Here is a 20,483-nt window from a genome sequence, read left to right on the forward strand (position 1 = left end):
CCCCATGCTTTGTGTTGATTGGTGGGCTCATTTCAAAGTTAATGCCACTTTTTGTGGTTTTTGAAGAAAAAAAAAATGTATAGACAAGGAAAGGTGAAAATTATGAACATACATTAAATTTTTTATTTTTATGCTATAAAAATTCATATTTGAGGGATTCCCGAGGAGATTATAACTAATATAAATTTTACATTTTAAAGAATATAACAGTTTAACAAAAGATAATGAAGCCGTCATACGATCAGGTGGTCTCTGCTATTCCCATTCGAATCGGAGGTTTCTAGTTTTTTTTTTTCTCATCTAGTTATTTATAAAATTCTGTAATATTCTATATTTGTGCATTGCTTAGAATGGGAACTGTTAATTTTTTTAAATGAATAAAATCAAATGTACTTTAGGGAAATATTTTTTCAAAATTCGGAATTTAAGCCCTGTTAAATGATTTCAATGGGGATAAGATCTACCTGGTATTAAAGATCAGTTAATCGTTCATGAGAATGCCATGAAGTGGTGCTTCAGGTCTGTTGATTTTATAAAAAAAGTTGCTGTCACATCCCAAGCATATACCTGCCATAAATATGTAATTTCAGTTTCTTACATCCTTTTGTTTTTGGGCGAGACTGTTCACAGACACATAGACCATTTTGTGAGACTCGGATGGTTGAACTCGGAAACCTCAAAACATGTATTTTCCATTGAAAGCTCGAATTCGAAACTTTCACTTATAAATACTTTCCCTTTTTATATGTTTCATATATGGGTAAATGAAAATTTTAATAACATGCATTTTACTTTTTCAGTTCTGACATGCCTTATTCTAATGTGAATCTCCATTCATCTTCTGATATGGTTCGACCCTACTCTTCTGAAATAACAAAAAAGGTATCTGTCTCAATTTTAAATATTTAGTCAAGACATAGTTGTCTGAATTTAATTATTTTTATTTATATTTTTAAATTCCTGAAGGTCACTGCTGATGTTAGGGAATATTCTGATAATGAAGACGAGGACATTATTGAAGGGACTCCTGTCAAAGTTAACAATATGTCTATAACAAGGTAACAGTATGAAAGAATTTATTTTTTATGTGTTTAAATGATCATTGTTCTCTATAAATCTAAGTTTTATTAATTTAGTATGTACAAGGTAGCAAACATCTGGTTTTAACTTCTTTTTTTTTTACTTTAAATGTGGGAATAGTATTTTCAATTATAAGATTTTCGAATTGTTAAACTGTATATCAAAATTCATTCTGTATTACATTTTATTAATAAAATATTTGTATAATCAGAACTGAATTTGTTCATGGCAATAATTTTCAAGAATATAAAATTTTTGAAGATTGTTGATTGACCGTGTGTAATATATAAAAGGAAGGTGGTCTGTGTGCGATGAAAAAAAAAAAAAAAATACTCAAATAGTAATTAATTAAATTAAACTATTTAATATGAGTCAATGTTTTGCCTCCATAAAAAAGAATAAATAAAGTTATTGACTAAAACTCCTCCAAAAATAAAGAAATAAAGGGCAAAACAAAATAGAATTCAAGTCCTTATCAGACCTTTCAGGTCACTGCATGCTGCCGGGTTTATTTCCGATTTTGCTTTCTGGGGCGTTAAGAATTGTTAGAGATTTAATAGGGGTTGATTATGATAATCAATCTCACATAACTGTTTATGGAAATTTTTGGATAGTTAGTGGAAGTTTAAAATTGTTTTTTTATTATGTATATGTATTTGTATTTATATAAGCATTTATTTAATTATTGATAAATTTATTCATTTTTTTACAGTCTTAATCTATCATCTATAAAGGCCCCTAATTTTGATTGGGAAGAGTCTACAGCAGCAAGAGATGTAAGAATCAACTATTTCTTTTAATAAAGCTGTAATTGTTTATTTAAAAAAAAATTAAATCATTACAATAATTTTTCAAATGCTATTACTTCAGATTTTATTATGTTATTGTTTATTTTTAAACGCTTTTATTTAGTTTTACCGCAATAATATTTTAATCTAATTTTATCTAACTTCTAATTACCTGAATAAGTTGAAATTTGATACTATTACTTTAAAATCTGTATCCCTACCTATAAAGGGTCTAGGGTTCATAGAGTTCAGTACTTAATATGGAAGTACTGTTAATGTTTAAATAACAGTGGTGCAAGGATGTGATTAGTTCATAATCAAGCTCAACCACCAGATTTTTTCCTAATTAAGGGTAACCACTTTTTAGTGGCTGAGTGTGCCTCTGAAGGGCTCTGCAACCCAAAGGATTGACACATGGCTGCAGTAACAGAATAATTGTCTGCCACAGCCCAATTCAATCTCAGGTCCTTGGTATTAGTCGCACAGTTTCTTACTCACTGAGCTCCTTGCTCTCCCACTAGTTCATTAACTAAAACTATTAAAAATATCATCAAGTTGTTAATAAGAATAATTAGTAATTTTTTTTTTCTTAATATTCTTATGAGTCCATTCTCTTATTACTTTAGATTAATCCTGGTTAGTTATTCTGAATTCTTCCCCTTTTACAATGTATTCCAGTAAGAGTTTCTTAAATCTTAAATTTTCTTGTTTAAATTCATACCATGGCTTCCTCGTGAAACTATAACCCCAACATGCTTTCTCATAGTGTCCTGTTTTGTCTATTTCATTAAACATTATTGCTAGTCATTGTTTTTACAGCTTAAATATGATTAAAAACTTTTTCTTTTTTTTTCAGGAAATTGTTTCGTGCTCAGATCTAACAAATGTTGATAAATTATGTGTACAAAAATTCACTAAGTGTTTTGGTATGGAATATAGTGAATATTTTAACAATAAAACTACTCACCTTGTTGTTTCTCCGAGACTGACTAATGATTCTCATAAAACATTTAAGTACTTAATAGCGATTGCTTCCAAAGCGTGTATCGTTTCCATTGATTGGGTAAAAGATTCGTTACTAAGAAAAGAAGTCTTACCAGTTGTAAGTTTAATTGGTTTTAATTATCTTTATTATTAAGTTATTTATACATTATAAGGTCAAATTAATCTTGTTCATGATTGAAATAGATTCTCTTCAGTTTTTTATCTCCTGAGAAGACTATGTTTGTAATAAGAATGAAAAATTTAAATAGAAAATATTATATATATAAATAATTAACCTTATAATTTATAATAATGAAGAAGATGGTCAGGGGTGCAGTCAAAAGAAAACAAAAATAGTTAACAACTATTTATATTCCGACGTTTCGCCCCACTCACTAGATTCATCAGGGGTGTTCAAGTTGAGAGCTTTCAAGACTTTACTGTTTTTGAGAACTTTGCGACTTTCCAAAAGTCTTGAAAGCTCTCAACTTGAACAGCCCTGATGAAGCTCTACAAAGTGGGGCAAATTGTCGGTAAGTAAATAGTTGTTAACTATTTTTGTTCTCTTCTGACCGCTTCCCTGACCATCTTCCTCATAATTTATAAAGAAAATAATTAATCTCATTTAATAAATGAGAAATTAATTAATATTCTTTAAGAAATATTAATCTTGTAATATAATTCAGTGCTTGTTGAAAGTACATGATCAAATGATAAATAGTTTGCACAGATATCTTACAATTCTAATTGAGAGAAATTGGTGGCTCAAGAAAGAAAAGTGGTCCACAGCATAATATAAATTTATTAGATTGGTATAGTCAATTGAATCAAAATGGCATGTTATTTTGATTAGAATTCCAAGCAGAATATAAAATTATTTCTAGGGTGCTTCTGGTAGATATTTAAGAAGGAGAAAGACGAATGAAGAGGTGGCCACTAGTTGTGGAGGAAGGAATGGTAACTAGAGACTTCAAGTTAGTGATGATGTGGAAAGGTAGGGATAGGGATGGGTGATCTGCTCATGAACTGGTTCAAAGAGCTAACTCTTTTCACTGAATAAAGTGATTGATAATTTGTAGAAAAAGAATGGCGACTGAGTGAGTGGTGAGTCATGAAAAGAAGGTTGTTGATATGACTGAGTGGTTCTGATCTGATGTAGGGAAAGAGCAGTTGAATCTAACACTAATGAGACGAGTAAACTCTATATAGTTACGATATTGAACTATTAGTAATCATTTAAAAAAATTTTCATTTCGAAAATTAAATTAAATAGTTTTGTTAGTGTTGTAGGACTGATATATTTCAATTTACAGTGTATTAAGAAACTAATATTTTTAAGATCTAGCATTAATATAATTATTTTTGGTACACTTTGATTGTTTTTCAGGATAAATATGTTCCAACTAATCAGCCCGGACCAATGAGGTGTCGAATGAATGTTGACTTACCATTTTCAGGTCTCACAATATGTGTACAACTGTTGACAAACTATCCGGGAGTTAGAGCGATGGAGGTATTTACTTTATTTGTAAATTTGTATAATTTTTTCAATATGAGTTATTTATTGCCAAAATACTAATTCTAAATTAAGCAAGATTATCATAAAAATAAAGTGTGAAAACAGAAATAAAAAATAACTAGCTGTTGACCTTGTCTTTGTTGTATTTAATTTAATGTGATAATATAATTGGTATGATTTACCACTATTGAAGGAGAGAAAGTGTTAGTGTTTTACTTCTGTTTATCAAAGTGCTTTTGGGTTCACTATATTTTTAGTTTTCTGTTTGGTAACTACATATATGATTCAGAAGGTTTTCAGGCACAGGTTCATTAATAGGTTTTTTGAGGATGTGTTTAATCGCACAGATACATAAAATAAAGTTAAAAATATAGCATTTATTTATTTATTCCACTTTGTTATAATACAAAAAAGATGGGAAACAGATTGCAGTAAATAACAGCTACACAAACATAACTAAACAAATTTACAATACAAACAGTAATACCCTCACTTTGTGATGTTATTTACTCCCTAAAATGCAAATAAACCAATAAATTGTATCAAAAATTAATAAAATTTTTATTTTAATAATCCCATTTAAAAAATAAATATGACTTGATTTGATCCATCTCCTTTAATAAACGTTTTCTAAAGTCAACCTAATAAATGTATAAGGCTCTTTCAAATGGTACCTTCCTTTTATTAATTGGTCCAGTAGTTCATCTGAAAAAGAAATCTCTCCAACAGAAATATTAATAAGATAGTAAAAACAAGAGTAGTGCCAAGATATTTCAAGATGGTTCTGCCTCAAAATAGATGTTAATCCATCCAGACAAAATCTAAACCACACTGTATGCAATAAAAAAATATTTTGGATAAAAACAATTCACATTTTAAATTTCTTTAACATTTCTTTTAAATATCAGTAAAAAAAAAGTTAGTGTATTGAAGAAAGTCATAGCGTATAGGTATGGTTACTACATGATTAATAATTTTGTTATAGGCTCTTAGTAAACTGTGCGGGGCTCATGTTGTCGAAGATATAGAACAATACAATTCACCCCAAGACTGGCCTTTTCCAAGGTTTTGTCTCTTTGAAGATGAACATCAAATGACTTCCCAAATATTAAGTAAGTATTTTTGTTAAATTAAATTGATTCGTCAATTTGCTTTATTTAGGATATATTTTTCTAAAGGTATTATTTTATCATATTAGCTGATGTCATTGGAGTAGGTGTTGATATCAGTTTTTTTGGATTCCAAAGAGGTTACAATAATTTACTTACATCCTGGTTTGTGAATTTATTTAATAATAAATATATTTTAAAAAGTAAAATCAAAATTTTTAATGAATGTCAAATGACTTCAAATTCAACAAGAAAGAAAAGTGTGTAGAAGCCCTATGTATTTATTTTTGTTTTGTTAATCTTGTATATGTAAAAATCAAATCACTGTTTTTTTAGTTTAAAAAGAACCTCTTTTGATTTTATCGGTGCTTACTTGGTAAAATAATCTTTGATTAGTAAGGTGAACATATCCGTGAACCATGTTTATAATGAACTTATCCATTTAATTATACACAAATATATTTTAAATATTTATAAGTATATTATTTACACTGACCCTTTCAGTTTGTTTTATTATGTTGGCTTTTCACTCATGTGTAGAGATGAATCATTCCACGATTTTTGTTTTACAGTTCCTACTGTTCTGTTCTTCATAAAGTGCTGGATTTGTTTTGTTTCTTTTATATATTTTTTTCCAACCGAGAGGCAGATACCCAGAAACCCACCATTAAACCGGTATTAGTAATAGTACAAGAGCCCAAGAGGGGAAAAAAGTCAGTTATTTTGAACCATTTTTTTTTATAACTTTAATGAAAACTATGTATAATTACTAGTCAAAATATGAGTCTGCCAAATATAGTTAGGTGGAATAAAATATGGTGGCTGTTTCAAAATGTTAAAAAAAATTAATTTTTTATTTGGAGCTACACATTTTTAAAACTAAGTATAATAGAATTAAACCTAATAGAACATAATTTAAAGAAGAGTAAATTTACTATAATATGAGCCCTAATAGAAATATTTATGTGTATAGTTTTTAAAAAAAGCAATATTTATAAAAAATGAAAAGTCAGTAGTTAGTGAATTCATTTAGGGAAATCTAATTCTCTGGAACAAGTTGATGTACAGATCTCTATTAGCACCCATATTAAAGCTTGTTTAATGTGCTATAAAGTAGTTTATGACATTTACCTTCTTAGGAGTAGTATTTTCATGATATTTGACAAAATAAATTTGCAAAATGTTCATTTCTAATTGTTAGTACAAAAATTTGATTTATGACAAAATATATCTCAGGAATCATTAGATGTACAGTTGCCTGCCAGCATTTAAATTAAATGTACTATTAAGTAGTTTATAACATTTATCTTTGTAGGAATAATAGTTTTCATGATATTGGTATTTTGTCCCAATGTAATTCCCAAAATGTTGAATTTTAGTAGTTCAGACATAATTTTTGGAATTATAAAAGACTATGTCTCAGTAAGCATTAGTAATAAATAGAACAAATCTAGTTTAACATACTATAAAGTAGTTTATGGCGCATATCTTAGTAGTAATAGTTTTTGTGACAGTCACATATGTATATGAATTTTGCCTCTGGAATTTGATTGAATTTGCTTATGAAACTATAATGGTAGGCTGCTGGGTTTGGTATTTCAGTTAAAAATTAGCATAAAAACATTATTTTTTTCACTGTGTTCCAATTGAAATAACGAACCCACCAACGTTCCATTTCTAATAGCAGTTTAATGATAGGTTATTAGGTTCAGCCTCTTAGTTGGTTTCTGTTTCTCAAAATTTAAACTGTCAAACATACTGGTATCTCATGGGGAAGGATTCTGTAGAAATGGTTAAACCAAAATCTTGGAAGAGTTCATCCTTGCTTACAGAGGGTTAGAACAGTTCATCCCTGCTAACAGAGGGTTAGAAGAGTTAATTTTGACTCCTACTATACATAAACATCAAAATTGTTGTTGCGTTTGCATAGTAAGCTAAATTCTGATTTTTTATTTTCAGATAGTTGCAGCAAAAATCATGTAGTAGCCATTAACTATGAATGGATTTATGATTCTGTCGCAGCTTATCATAGACAACCAATATTAAAATACTTATGTTCTACATTTATCTTGACTGATGATATCATTAAAAAGTATAAGATTCCAAGTGATATGCTTGTTGATAACTGTACATAATTGTTTAGCTAGTGTATAAGTTTATTTTATATCTTCCATTCCTGTGATGTTTGGTTGTATGTTAATATTTGTTTTTATATGTAATTATGTTGCTTATGATTGGATTAAAATAAACTTTTTTTTAAAAAAAAAAAGAGTATTTCTTTTCAAAAATTTGGGAATGAATATTGTTTTTCATATATGATTAGAAAGAGTTTTTAATGACTCTTTTTATTTGATTTTCATCCAACCAATAAAGAAAAAAAAAATGATTGTATATTTCAATGCTAGTTTTCTTTAAACTTTCTAAAAAATACTGTCAAAGTACTTTTTATGCTGAAGCATCATTGTTACAGTTTTGAAGAAAAACTAAACAAATATAACTTTTTAAAAATTTCCTTAACTTTTAAATTTTTTTAACCATATCTTATTTTTTCGAACCTTATTTTTCTCATCTATTGAATTAAGCTGTGATTGTTAGTAAATTAAGTTGATATGAGATTTGTCACTTGAGAGATTGCATTCATTAATATTGTTTATTTTTAGTCAGAAATTTACAATTCATGTAATAATTATTAGTAATATGTATTTAATATTCCTACTGGTTATCATCATATATTACTATTGTTTGTGCCTTTTATTCATTTCATTTGCATATGTTCATAAAGGTTAATTTATTAAATTGTTTATGCTATTATCATTAGATACTATGAACTTGATAATGGATGGATTATGAATATCATTGCTGTTACATGAATGTTATTTTATCTACCTCTTTGTTTAATTTGGTTCCTATCATTGTAATTATAATTATCAAATGATTATTAATAAGTTACCAGATTCATTTTTATAATTAGATTGTAGACATTTGATGATAGCATTTAAAGATATTTTCAAATTGTTACATAGATATTTTATTACTGTAGTCCACTCTACAGGACTTTTTTTTTTTACATATCATCCATTTTAAATCTGAGTTTGTTATATTTTAAATCTATTTTCTACAGAAATATCCAGTATGATTAAAATTTAATTTTAATTACCATAAATTTTTACATATCTTCATAAATCTTTCCATTATAATTAGTTTAGTTCTGCAATGGAAGTGATATATTTTTTAGGGTTTGTCAATTCCTATAGTGCCTTATAGAAGTTAAAAATAAAAGTTGTATTTTTATTTTTTATATCATGTTTGTATGATAATGTATGGCCCCATTTTATCATATTTAAATGTCTATAAAATTTGACTCTGGTAAACAATAAAGATATTTTATTTTTATGATTCTTTATGTCATAGTCCTATTATAGTCCAAGAAATAGAGGACGAAAATTAGGGGTTATCTTGCAAATAGTCGTATATTACACGGGACCTACTTTTTAATATATAATAAACCATATAGTAGATTAGAGAAAGCCTGGAGCAGGCCAGTGTAGTGGGTAGTAGGTTCTATATATTATTTACTATTTTACTTAGTCAGAGCAATCTTAGTGAAGCCCCCTGCTTAACTATAATTTTATTTTATGTTTAATATATTGGGTCTATATAAAAACAAAAAATCTCAATTACTACTATGATGTGCAAACAGCTCAACCATTCCGCAATGTTTTTCAATTTTATGATTATATCTTTATATTTATATTTTTTTATAAAACTTACGGAGTACAGTAGTAATTTACTACAACTTTGATATGTAAAATTTTTTACATTTTTTTTAAACAGCAAAAATGTATCTAGTAAAATTTGTCATACAAATTTATTATACACTATATCATAATTTTTTTTATAGATATACTTTGAAATTTAAGGATATAAAAGAAGAGCAGCTTCTACCTTAAGAAAAAATGTCCTTATCATATAAACTTTTATAAACTGCAAAAATTTATGTATTTAGGATTTACTTGTGATGTAACTGGGCAAAGTTGAGGAAACCACTTTAAATTATATATCAAGAGAACACTGTTACAAATTCAACCAATTCATTTAGTGGATTTGGAAAAAGGTCTATTTCAATCAAATTCATTCATCTAAATTGACTAAAAGTCAATTTAGAAATAAATGTTTTCGGTGAATTAATAAAATTTTGATAGAAAGAATTTTCTAAAACAAGTTTTAACATAAACTAAACCTGTATTGCTTTAGTGCATACAGGTTTAGTTTATGTTAAAACTTGTTTTAACATAAACTAAACCTGTATTGCTTTAGTGCATACACATTATGATATTTTACCAACTTTAGTATGTTTCTATTGACAAAACTAATAAGTTTTTATTGATAGTAAATTGAATATTGTTTCATGCTTCATAATTAATTTTAATAAAAGACTTTTTCAAAACAGTTTTTTTTTGTAATATGTTTCTAAATTTAGTATTGTTATTATATGCTTCGGATCCGGCCTGGGGTGTTGACTTTTTTCATTGAGTGGTGGTCCCTCAAAATGAGAAACTTTGATCCCCAACCATGGTTAGGCAGTATAGGACTTCAATGGTAGTCTTGGCCGAAAAAAAAAAAAAAAAAAGCTTGTGTCTACATTTTTTTCATACTGCACCGGCTAAAAAGTTTTTATTTAATAATTCAATTAAAATTAGTCATCTAATACTTGTAATTACGTACTCCTAATAGGGAGGATTTTCTTAAAGATATAAGAGTAAGGATTAGAAGGTTATACTAACTATCATATTGAATCATCACAAAATAGATGCTACTTTGCTATGAGAAAAAATCTGAATTATAGATCTCATAGGATCAAGATTATAGTATCTGAGAGTCATGAGACCTGTCATCTGCTATGGTTCTAAGATTTGGCTGATATCTTTGGATAACAAGTTTTGGCATGGTAGAAATGTTTTTGACTTAGCATATGAACATGGATAATGGAAAATCCATACTAACAAGGAGTTGTGTCAGATATACGTAAAATTGGATTTGGTGTCAATTGTGGGAGGGAGGCAAATCAGATGGCTGGACCATGTTGTATGCCCAGGGAATCAGTCCCCTAACACTTACTCAAAGACCAATCTGGTGCAAGGTATGTTAAAGGAAGATCTTGTTTGAGGTGGCTGGATGAAGAGAATGAAACTTTGAAAAAGATGAGCATTAGAAGATGGCGGATGCTTACCTGGGACAGAAGAGAGTGGTAGATTATAAGAGAGACCCCCGTTACTTTAGGCAGTGTAGTGCCTATAAATTAATAAATTGTTATGTATTTGAAATATTTCCCTACATATTTTAACACTGCTAGCTGGTTATTTTTCTATATTTCTATATTTTTCTACAGCTTGAAAATCTGATCTCTGGTTGAAAGAAAGAACTTAAAAAGGGAACTATCCAAAATCTGATGTTTGTGATGAATTTTATATGATTTTAAAAAATAAGGAAATGTTATAATAACTATTATAATATTTTTAAAAGTTAATAATTTAACTGCTTATGACAAAAATGTTCACTTTTGTTGTACTTTTTTTTTCAAAAATGCTTGCACTAATTTGAAAAAAAAATGAGGCAATTCTTATTAAAGCAGGAATATAAAAAATATTAAAATTGTATATAATAAAATTTATATTGAAAACTTAGAAATATGTACATATGTCTATAAAATTTTCTCACAGAACATAATTTTTGTGTTTTTGAAAATTTAAATAAATTATAAAAAATAATGTATTTAACAAAATTAAATTAATGATATTAAATTTAGCTGTTAATTATGTAAGTAATACAAACTAACTTTTACTATCATGATTTTAAGTTATTTTTATCATCAGTTTTTTTTTTTGTTTAAATATAATTTTTGTATTTTAATCACTAAATTTAATTATTTTAATTAAAATGTTTGGTGTTTAAGAAGAAATAAAAAAAAAATACTAATTTTGATTTTTAGAATAAAAAATTAAATAAAACTACTAAAACTGAATGATTTCTTTTTGAAAATTTGTCTTTGTGCATCAATAATAAGGCATGGATTACAATATCTGTGCTATTGCTAGGTAATATTTCTAATATAAAAATACTAAATTATTTTATATCCTGTTAAATTATAGGTTTAATACAAACGGAGGGTATTATGTGTAGTAAACAATCCTATTGAAATTATTATCCTCTGTAACAAAATAAATAACCATCTAATAGCCAAAGTATGATATCAAATACTATAAACAAATATTTCTTCTACAATGATATCCAAAAAAATTCTTTCTCAGTTTTTTATAATACTGAATATAACATATTGTGTTAGTAAAATTCCTTTAAGAACATGTATGATACAAATTTTGAATTTTTAAATTTATCAAAAAATTCAATTTGCTTTTTAGATTGTTTGTCAAAGGAACTACACAAATATTTATTACATGAGGAACCATGTGTTGGGCTTAAGTGAAGGTAACCCTATTGTAATATGTTTTTTCAATTGAGGCTTTAGTGGTAAAACATGGTAGCTGAATTTTTTTTATGAATTAAAGCTTTTGCCATCACTGGGTTTTTAAGGCTGATTTCATAAATTGTTGATAGAACTTTCAGGAAATTTATTTTCTTAAGAGAATATTGTCGAGATTAATGTATGCCAAATGACTGCAGGTTGAAGGTCAAACATTTTGACATAGTAAAAGTTTTCATTTTGTGAGTTACCAGGTTTTACGAATGAACCGCTCAGTTATTAATGAAGTGAATCTGATTTACTTTGTTTTATATGAAATAAAGCTTAGACAAATAGTTGTGTTTTAATTTTCTGATTTAAATTCAAGAAACCATATATCAAGATATAAGTTGTGATAAAATTTATTTAATTTAAAAATTGTCATTTTGCTTACCAACTCAGAAATATATCTTTTGATTCTTTTGAAATAAACAGTGTGCTATAATATATATAAAAATATATATATAATAGTTAACAAAACATTAACTTCTATCAATTTTCTTTCCATCTTTCTGTATCCTTTCCTCCATAGGCCTTCCCTTTCGGGAGTAATAGTCAGTACTTCCCAGGGTGACCACCCCCATTGGGAGGCGAGTTCTTTCCATTTTTCCTTCCAGACATCCCTGTCCCTAGCAGCTCTCCACCAGAGGGGTCCTGCCATCCTCTTGAACATATCACTCCATCTTTTCTTTAGTCATTCTCTTCTTCTTTGAAGGTCGTATGGAGTCCATTCTGTGGCAATTTTTGACCATTCGTCATCTTTGTACCGAAGGAGATGGAGGCCTTGCCCGTTTCCATTTGCTCAATTTTGTCATCTTCAGTGTGTCAGTGAGTCCTGTTTCTTTCCGGATCCAAGTATTTTTTATTCGATCTCTTTTCTTCATATTCACAATGCTTCTTCCAATATTATTTTCCCACACCTGTAATTTCCCCTCCTGAACTATTGTCAGTGACCACTCTTGGTATCCTTAAGTGACCACTGGGCTAATGCAACTATCGAAGACCTGCATATTATTTATATATAATATTCTATACATGTTATATATTCTGGAGGTATAAAAGTAAAGTTGTATGTAAAATTGTTAGATATTGTGCAGATTATGCATCCAAAATGTATTAAGAACAAATAAAAAAAGCTTGTTTTAGTTTGCGTAGCCTACATAGAAGCAGGATAGATTGATGTGTCTATTGTTTTAGTATAATATTTAAGATTTGCTCACTTGAATGACAAGTATTTAGCTTAAAAAAAACTTCTGGAATTACAATTTTGAGGTTTCCTCCTTTCATTCTGAATTTGCTTCATAAATAAATTAAGTTGTTATTTATTTATTTTTCAATAGAGCTGAAAGTTGATTCAGTGGAAGAGGACAAGTATTTTTCTGGTGGTAAAGATGTCAAACATTGGTTAAAGCTGCCTTCCATATCAGTACTCTATCTCATTGGAATAAAAGAAACAGGTCTTAGCCTCATAACAATTACAAAAAAAATCAGTACCCCTTTCTACCAAGCTGTTGAAGAACAAAAAGGTATTCATTTTTATAACTTTTTCATATTTATAAAATTTAAAAAATCTAATATAAGCCAAAAAAAAAAATTAAAGTTAGAAAAGTTAAATGTGGTCTTTGGTCGAAAACTGGTAAAATAAATAAAACAATACTCAACATCAGGTTTTTTATTGTTGTCTCGTACAGTCCTTGAATAATATTCTCTGATTTAGCCAATTAGCATTTTTAAATAATTTATCAGTTTCCTTGATCATTAAATCTATCTGTATTTTTTATTTTAACTTTAATTTATTAAAATTCAAATTTATGTAAAATAGATATTGGAGATAAGATTACATCAACCATTGCATTCAAAACTTTCAATTATGAGCTGCAGAAAATGGAAGATCTGGTTATTATATCAACAGATTCAGCAAAAAATGAAATCATCTTATACAAAATACAGAATTTTAAATTGGTTAGTACTGAGCTTTATGTTTAATATTATTTCATTGTTTTTTTAATTAACAAAACTCCGGAGAGGAGTAGTATTGGGAAATTAATGTTTATATTTTCCTAGTATTTCTTCTGTTTTGTTTATACTTTTGTCTTCCTTTGATGTTGTTATTGCTGCTTGCTGCTATGATACTCCCTCTTTTACCTCCCCACCTGTACTCAATTCAGTTTTGCTCTTGCCACATTGCAATGGTTAGACTGAGCATCTTTCACCAGTACACTCTTAATGTGACATCTTTTTTTTTCCTCATATGAGCATTTTTCTCTCCTAGATCCCTCCTGTGTTTCTTATTTTAAATCATGAGCCAAGGCAAGAAGATTTTAGTTCTTTTACGATTGTTCAGCCCTTGAATAAAAGAACTACTATTTACAATGTCAATTTCAAATCGCATTGAAAGTAATTGTAAAGATTTTTGTCATCATAACATTCAATCATATAAAAAAGTAGTACAAATTGTCTACCATGAGATAAATGCTCACTAGACACCTCTTAGGGATTGGACACCCCTGTCGAGTTAATCACTTATTTTTTAGAATGACATATTAATATTAATATTCTTGGGTTAATGGTTTCTGATTTGCAGCTTGTGATTTGTTTTATTTATCTGTTTTTTCCATCCCACGTAGTCTTAGTTGGGAACCATGACAGTAATCGTTGTTTTGGATTGCTTCAATCTGCAAGTTCTGTATTTCTTATATTCTTTACCACCGTGTCATAGAATACTGTATGATTACTTTATTATAAAATTGTATTTTCTAAAGATTTAAGTTTTATCCTGTCATCACCTAGTTGTTAAATGGAGTAATTTTCTTCCAAATACTTCAATTTTCCGTCAAGGAATCCCTGGCAGTAACTGGGAGCAAGAACTGGAGGTGAGACTAGAATAAGGCTTTCTTTGCCCTTTGCTTCAGTTTTGTCTTTTTGAGTATTTAAGTATTTGTGAGAGGTCTATTCATTCTATTAATTTATTCCAATAAGATCAGACATAAATTTGAACAGTTAATGAAGTTGTGATGAGTTCAATAGGTTATGCATGACCATAATATCATAAAGCAAATACTGTTGGCAAAGATTATTGGACAACTACAGCTGAAATTGTAAAATTGCATGGCTGTTGATGTGAGAATCTATTATTATTAATGGTTAAAGAGTTGCAACTTTGGAGTGTAAATGCTTAAAAAGGTTTTTAGAAGAGATTCCGGCTTGGCAATGCATTCTTTTACCAAAATATCTTAAAAATCAAAAATTAATACTATTTTACAATTTTTTTTTTCTGATGTGATTTCTGCTGAGTAATTTTGCCATAATTTATTAGGTTAAGTTTTGGATTTGGAAACGATATGCTAAAATACAGTCACTCCTTCAGTTCACAGTAATGAGAGAAGATAGATTGCTCCTTTTAGATTCAGATGGTATTACTGGCTACCTTTATAAGTTTACTATTGATAAAAACTCTGTTCATATAAGGTATTGTAGAATATTATATAAAAGTAATTTTATAATTATGATACCATTTATTTATGTAATTTGATTTTTTTTTTAAGTACTCCTGATTTTATTTTTTATAATGGCATAAAAATAAATCAAATGTTATCTATATGATGGTTTTTGGCCTAGTATAAACCAACACTGGGGGTTAGCTAAACTTCATTCAGTATTATATTTTGGTTTATGGAGTTATGTTAATATTTACTATTTCAATAGCCACACAGGGCAATACTCACAAGTAATAGTGATTCAAATTATATCTATAACTTCTTAAAAAGAAAAACATCTAAGTAGCCAAAGAAATTGAACTCATGTACCTATGGTATGTTCAGAAATGCTAAACTCACGGGTATGATCTTTTGTGCTTTCTTAGGAGAATGTAGCATTACTTCAAAAATAATAATAATGATTATTAATTAATTAAGAATGATATTTGATTAAAAAAAAATCACATTGCAAAAGTAGTAGAAGACAAGCAGTAACATAATTATGTTATTAATAATATTCTGTTTTTATTTCCTTTCTAGAGAATTAGAGGTGATAAATTTTTCAGAAAAAACGTCAAGAATATCAGTTTCCATCTTATTTCCTGAACCATACATGTATGTAGTACAAAATGGAACGTTAGCAGTGTACCGATATATACGTTTTTGCCCTGAATCTTGGATCGGGGAATTTATTAAACAGACTTCTTTTGAAAATTTAGGAATTACTGATGCATTACCTTTTCATTCTAATGGCAGAGAATATTTAGCAGTAGCGGGGAAGGTAGGAGGTATCTTGAGAGTAGATGCATCAGAAAAATTTGTTCAAGAAGTACAAATTGGTAATTAATACTTTTTTATTTAGTGCCAGCTTTATTAAATTTGCAATTAAATAAATATAGTTAAATTGAATTGTTTCATTGTCTAGATTTTAAAAGATTGATATAAAGCAGATTTTTTATAAATGTATCACAGCTATAAATTAAATAAATTATTTATTTCCTCATTTTGTATTGAACTTTACATTGCATACATTTCAATTATTTGATGAATTTTCTTTAAATTAAGTCAATTATGTTGAAAGTATTCAGAATCTTTTTAACAATTTTTTTCTTTAAGATTATTTCGAGGGCTCAGGGACATAAGAACATTACTACTATTAATGAATGTCTAGGGATTGCAAAGATGTTTCTTCTGTTATACTTTTGTGGCTGAAACTATTTTTTTTTTTTAAGATAAATACATTTCTCTGAAACTTGAAATAAATAATTTGTCGACATGCATCCTTGTGGCATTAAATAGGTTGTATTCCAATAGTTATATCCAATAATGGAAAAAATGTAATTACGCTCATGTGTCTCTAAACCCTCGATTTGAGAGGCAATATTTTTGATTAGCTTGATATTTAATATAATTTTTTCTTTTTCTTTTTTTTTTCTCATGTTATTGTTTCACAAAAAAAAAAATTACAATTTACATTAATATCTGAAAAAATAATTAATAGGTATTATGTTTGTGGCTCAATGCAAATTATTGGTTTTATTATTAATTATTTAAAAAAATAAAAAGTAACTTGATGTTTCTTCTTACAAGTACCAACTGTCTTACCAATTTCCTTTTGAACTTCTTTACTTTCTAGAAAATGTGATTGAATGGCTTGTAATCCACACCGGGCCTGAAAAAGAAAATACTCTCCTATTTTGCAAAACAGAAGAAACTATATATATATTATATAATTCTGGTTTTGGTTGGAAGACTCAAGTGAATCCACCTTGTTACAAATTTGATGAGAACAATAAGAGTAAGTTTTGATTCCATAGATTTAGCCTTATTAGAGGTGCCTTCAGAATATATTTGTTGTTATACCTATGTTGTATTACCTACTGTTTTTTCCTATCTACTTTCCATTATTGGCATATGAGATTTTTGGCTGCAGTGGGGTATCATGTTGGGGTTGAAGATAAAATAATAGGGCCCATCACTTCCTTCCGCCTATATAGGAACTACTGAAGAAAAGGAAGAACCTCTTAAGAGGTTGGGGTGTTTCTTGACAGCCTGGCTCAATACCCTTCCATGGTGATGGTGTCTAATATTACAACATTGTGCTGTTTTAGGGACTCCGCAGGTGGGTTCTTAACTTTTTGTGTTTAACTTGGCAACTTTGCTTAGAACCCTGTTTTTTCCTGTTTTATAACCTACTCATCAACTAATGATCTACTCATATATGCAAAGTAGTCTGTTATTTTTTTCATTACGTTTGGATATATCATGTTTTCATCATCTTACCTTGTTTTTACGAACCCTTTGTTCTCCTTCTGATATTGTAAATGAAACAAAGGATACATGTTTGGGCTAGTAAAGCAATGAAAAACAGAACTTTCAGTGTATAAGTTTAATTCTTCAAAATACAAACCATACAGTTTTGTATGTTGATGAGCTGTATCATTTTTTGGTTGAATTTTAGGTATGATGTTATTTAAAAAAAAAAAGCAGCTGTTATTCACCTTAGTGTGCGTGTGTTTAAGTCCTATAATTTATTTTTTCTTAGAATTCATAATGTCAAGTTATTTTAATAAAATAAATTGAACTCTCTCTTTATTTATTCCAGTTTTAAATTTTATGACAATTTGAAATAGTTAAGAGATAATCATTATATAATAATCCTCAATGTACACTATGAAATAAATAATTTAAGACTACTTTAATTCCTGACATTATTATTACTACCTTATCAACAAACTCAGTAAATGTATTTAACTCTTTACTATATTTTGTCATCAGCTCAAATAAATTTTCTGTTCGAGATGTGGATTCTTCTTGCTTTCAAAATTTTATTTAAAAAAATAAAATAGTATTTATAAGAATCATGACATAAACTGATATACGCTTATAATAAAATTTAAAATTCTTTGTCGTTCATTTAGGAGTAATTACTGGCACTGATGTTGGTTGCTTAAAAGAAAAAAAATGGTCTGGAGCTGTCTCCTTAGAGTTTGGACAACTTCCTACTCTTGTTTTTGGAGAAAGAAAGTTTATTGGTGAAATGTATCATATTATGCTGAGTATAAAAAGACATATTCTTTCAATGGAGGAGTTGAATGATGACAATAAAGTAAGTTAGTAATCGTCTACTTCAATAACTTTTATTTTATTTTTCTAGATATAATAGGTTTCATTGTTTGCTTTTATCTACATTGCAATAATCTTTTTAAACAAATATTTAATAATTGTTTACAGGATTATGGGAATTACCTTTCTAAAATGAGAAGTAATTTAAAGGATTTGGTCGGAGTCATAGATTCAGAAAATAAAATAGAAAGTACTTGCAGCATCGTCAATATGCTGACAGAAATTGAAAATATTGCTGCTAAAGCAAAGGAAAAGGTTTCTAACAGTTGTCCTGCACAATCATCTACACCTAACAAACGGTTGGTTATTGTGTTTCGATAAGCTAACTTAAGTTCATACTTTAATTCACTTAAATTGTGCAAATTTATTCCTTATTTTTCAGCATAAGTTCTTTAAATAAAGTTAATAAGAATGGTACAATAAAAGATGTACCTGAAAATATACTTGAAGATAGTTCAATTAAACATGGTATGAATAAAATATTTTTCAAAAGAAATTTTAATTAAAATTAAAAACTTTTTTTTTTTACTCTACAAATTTATGTTGATGAAGTAGGTAACAATGAGGAAATTGAAACTATCAAATCAAAACTGTTAAAATCGCCTATGCACATGATTTCACCAGACATGGAAGAGAGATCACCACGTTTTCAGGTAACTATACAACCCATTAAATAGTATTTACAATCCATATAATTAAAAAAAATAGAATAGGTCTTATTATGTCTTGGAAAATAAATTGTACTTCAAAATTTATGTTATTTAAACTATATTTATTTGTATTGACATTTTTGATTAGGTATATAGAATTCACCTGGTATACAGGTGCGTGCCCCGTGGGAAAATTCCTGGTTCCGCCCCCAAATAATTTAATAGCTTGATATTAATTTAAATTTTTTGTGGAAAATACAGCTTTAAAATCTACACTAAGTGATTGTTCTACTTTGAATGGCACAGAGGACATAAATTAATAGTCAAAATAATAAACACAATATCCTTATGGTACTTCTTTGTGTTTTTGAACCACTCTAATGAAATTGTATATTTGTGTTGTTTTGAAATATTCATCTAACATAGGAAATGAATAAATTCAGTGTTAATGAGGTGATAAGTTTGTTAATAATGTAGAAAACATTCGCAACTGAAATATTCTATCGGTTACTTCTACATATTTTATTTATTTATTTTTTATTCTTAATATTAAATTCTTTTCAGGATTATAGTCTGGACATATCTATGACAGGATTCAGTAAGAAACAAGAAAACATTATATGAAAACAAAATGGAGAATTGTAAAAACTAGTCCATCCAATTAAGAAACTGTTAATCCATATCATTATATTTTTTTAAGAATATGTGTACATTTTCGAAACATAAAAATGTAATTTAACTAAATGTTAATAGATTATGAATAATTGTCCTTTAGATTAAATCACTTTCTGGTTGATTTGTCACCTACATTAGTAATATTTAAGTTTCTTCAATAAAATTGTAGAAAATAAAATAGTTGCAACTTAACGGTTAATCTGTGATTTTAACTTTAATAAAAGTTTTTAATACAATTGCTATGTTAAAGTTTTGATATATATTTATGTTTTATTTTTATCAAACATTATAAATAAATCTTTGTGCCTCTCTATTCATAATTAGTGGAAATAAAAAATAAGAATGCTTTTTACAATTTTTTTCCCATTTGAACAAAATAATTACTTTGATTAAGATTAAATGTCAAAAATATATTGATTACTTTTATTGAAAAGATAAAATTTTCGGTTAGTGTATAATCTGTGTGGACAAGTACATACTCAGGATCAAAACTAGGGGAGGCAAGTCACAACCAGCTTGTGAGATTTCAGCATGGAAAAGGCGAATAGAACTAAAA

The 20,483-nt window shown here is 28.0% G+C and overlaps 2 protein-coding genes across 4 annotated transcripts in view; both read left to right on the plus strand.

The window, feature by feature from the left end:
• The window catches only part of LOC106688764 (uncharacterized), a 43,212-nt gene extending 34,403 nt beyond the window's left edge, over nt 1-8,809 (plus strand). For both annotated transcript variants that reach the window (XM_014433383.2, XM_014433385.2), the window contains 7 exons: nt 801-882; nt 967-1,058; nt 1,793-1,856; nt 2,725-2,970; nt 4,240-4,365; nt 5,357-5,483; nt 7,440-8,809. In XM_014433383.2, coding sequence (XP_014288869.2) covers nt 801-882; nt 967-1,058; nt 1,793-1,856; nt 2,725-2,970; nt 4,240-4,365; nt 5,357-5,483; nt 7,440-7,615 — 913 coding nt within the window. In that variant the 3' untranslated portion in view covers nt 7,616-8,809. The remainder of the gene's footprint in view (nt 1-800; nt 883-966; nt 1,059-1,792; nt 1,857-2,724; nt 2,971-4,239; nt 4,366-5,356; nt 5,484-7,439) is intronic.
• Nucleotides 8,810-11,723: 2,914 nt separating this feature from the next.
• On the plus strand, nt 11,724-20,211 carry LOC106688753 (uncharacterized). Of its 2 annotated transcripts, none has more exons than XM_067048733.1 (12): nt 11,724-11,818; nt 11,900-11,966; nt 13,341-13,526; nt 13,823-13,962; nt 15,317-15,468; nt 16,017-16,315; nt 17,113-17,274; nt 18,398-18,585; nt 18,711-18,901; nt 18,985-19,070; nt 19,155-19,255; nt 19,817-20,211. In XM_067048733.1, the coding sequence occupies exons 1-12, from the start codon at nt 11,762-11,764 to the stop codon at nt 19,874-19,876; spliced, it is 1,689 nt and encodes a 562-aa protein (XP_066904834.1). In that variant the 5' UTR covers nt 11,724-11,761; the 3' UTR covers nt 19,877-20,211. The 2 variants fall into 2 exon arrangements, with proteins under 2 accessions (XP_066904834.1, XP_014288838.2); XM_014433352.2 differs by having other exon boundaries at nt 19,158-19,255; nt 19,817-20,210.
• Nucleotides 20,212-20,483: the final 272 nt, after the last annotated feature.

Source organism: Halyomorpha halys, unplaced genomic scaffold, assembly GCF_000696795.3.
Source record: "Halyomorpha halys isolate HHAL.00 unplaced genomic scaffold, Hhal_1.1 Scaffold1196.1, whole genome shotgun sequence".
Taxonomy (NCBI): Eukaryota; Metazoa; Arthropoda; class Insecta; order Hemiptera; family Pentatomidae; genus Halyomorpha; species Halyomorpha halys.

What these genes read in the sequence shown, in the direction of transcription:
- LOC106688753 (XM_067048733.1), top strand. Translation starts at nt 11,762, where the DNA reads ATGATATCCAAAAAAATTCTTTCTCAGTTTTTTATAATACTGAATATA. An exon ending in TGTGTTGGGCTTAAGTGAAG is followed by an intron (nt 11,967 to 13,340) that starts GTAACCCTATTG and finishes ATTTTTCAATAG; the next exon opens with AGCTGAAAGTTGATTCAGTG. An exon ending in AGCTGTTGAAGAACAAAAAG is followed by an intron (nt 13,527 to 13,822) that starts GTATTCATTTTT and finishes TATGTAAAATAG; the next exon opens with ATATTGGAGATAAGATTACA.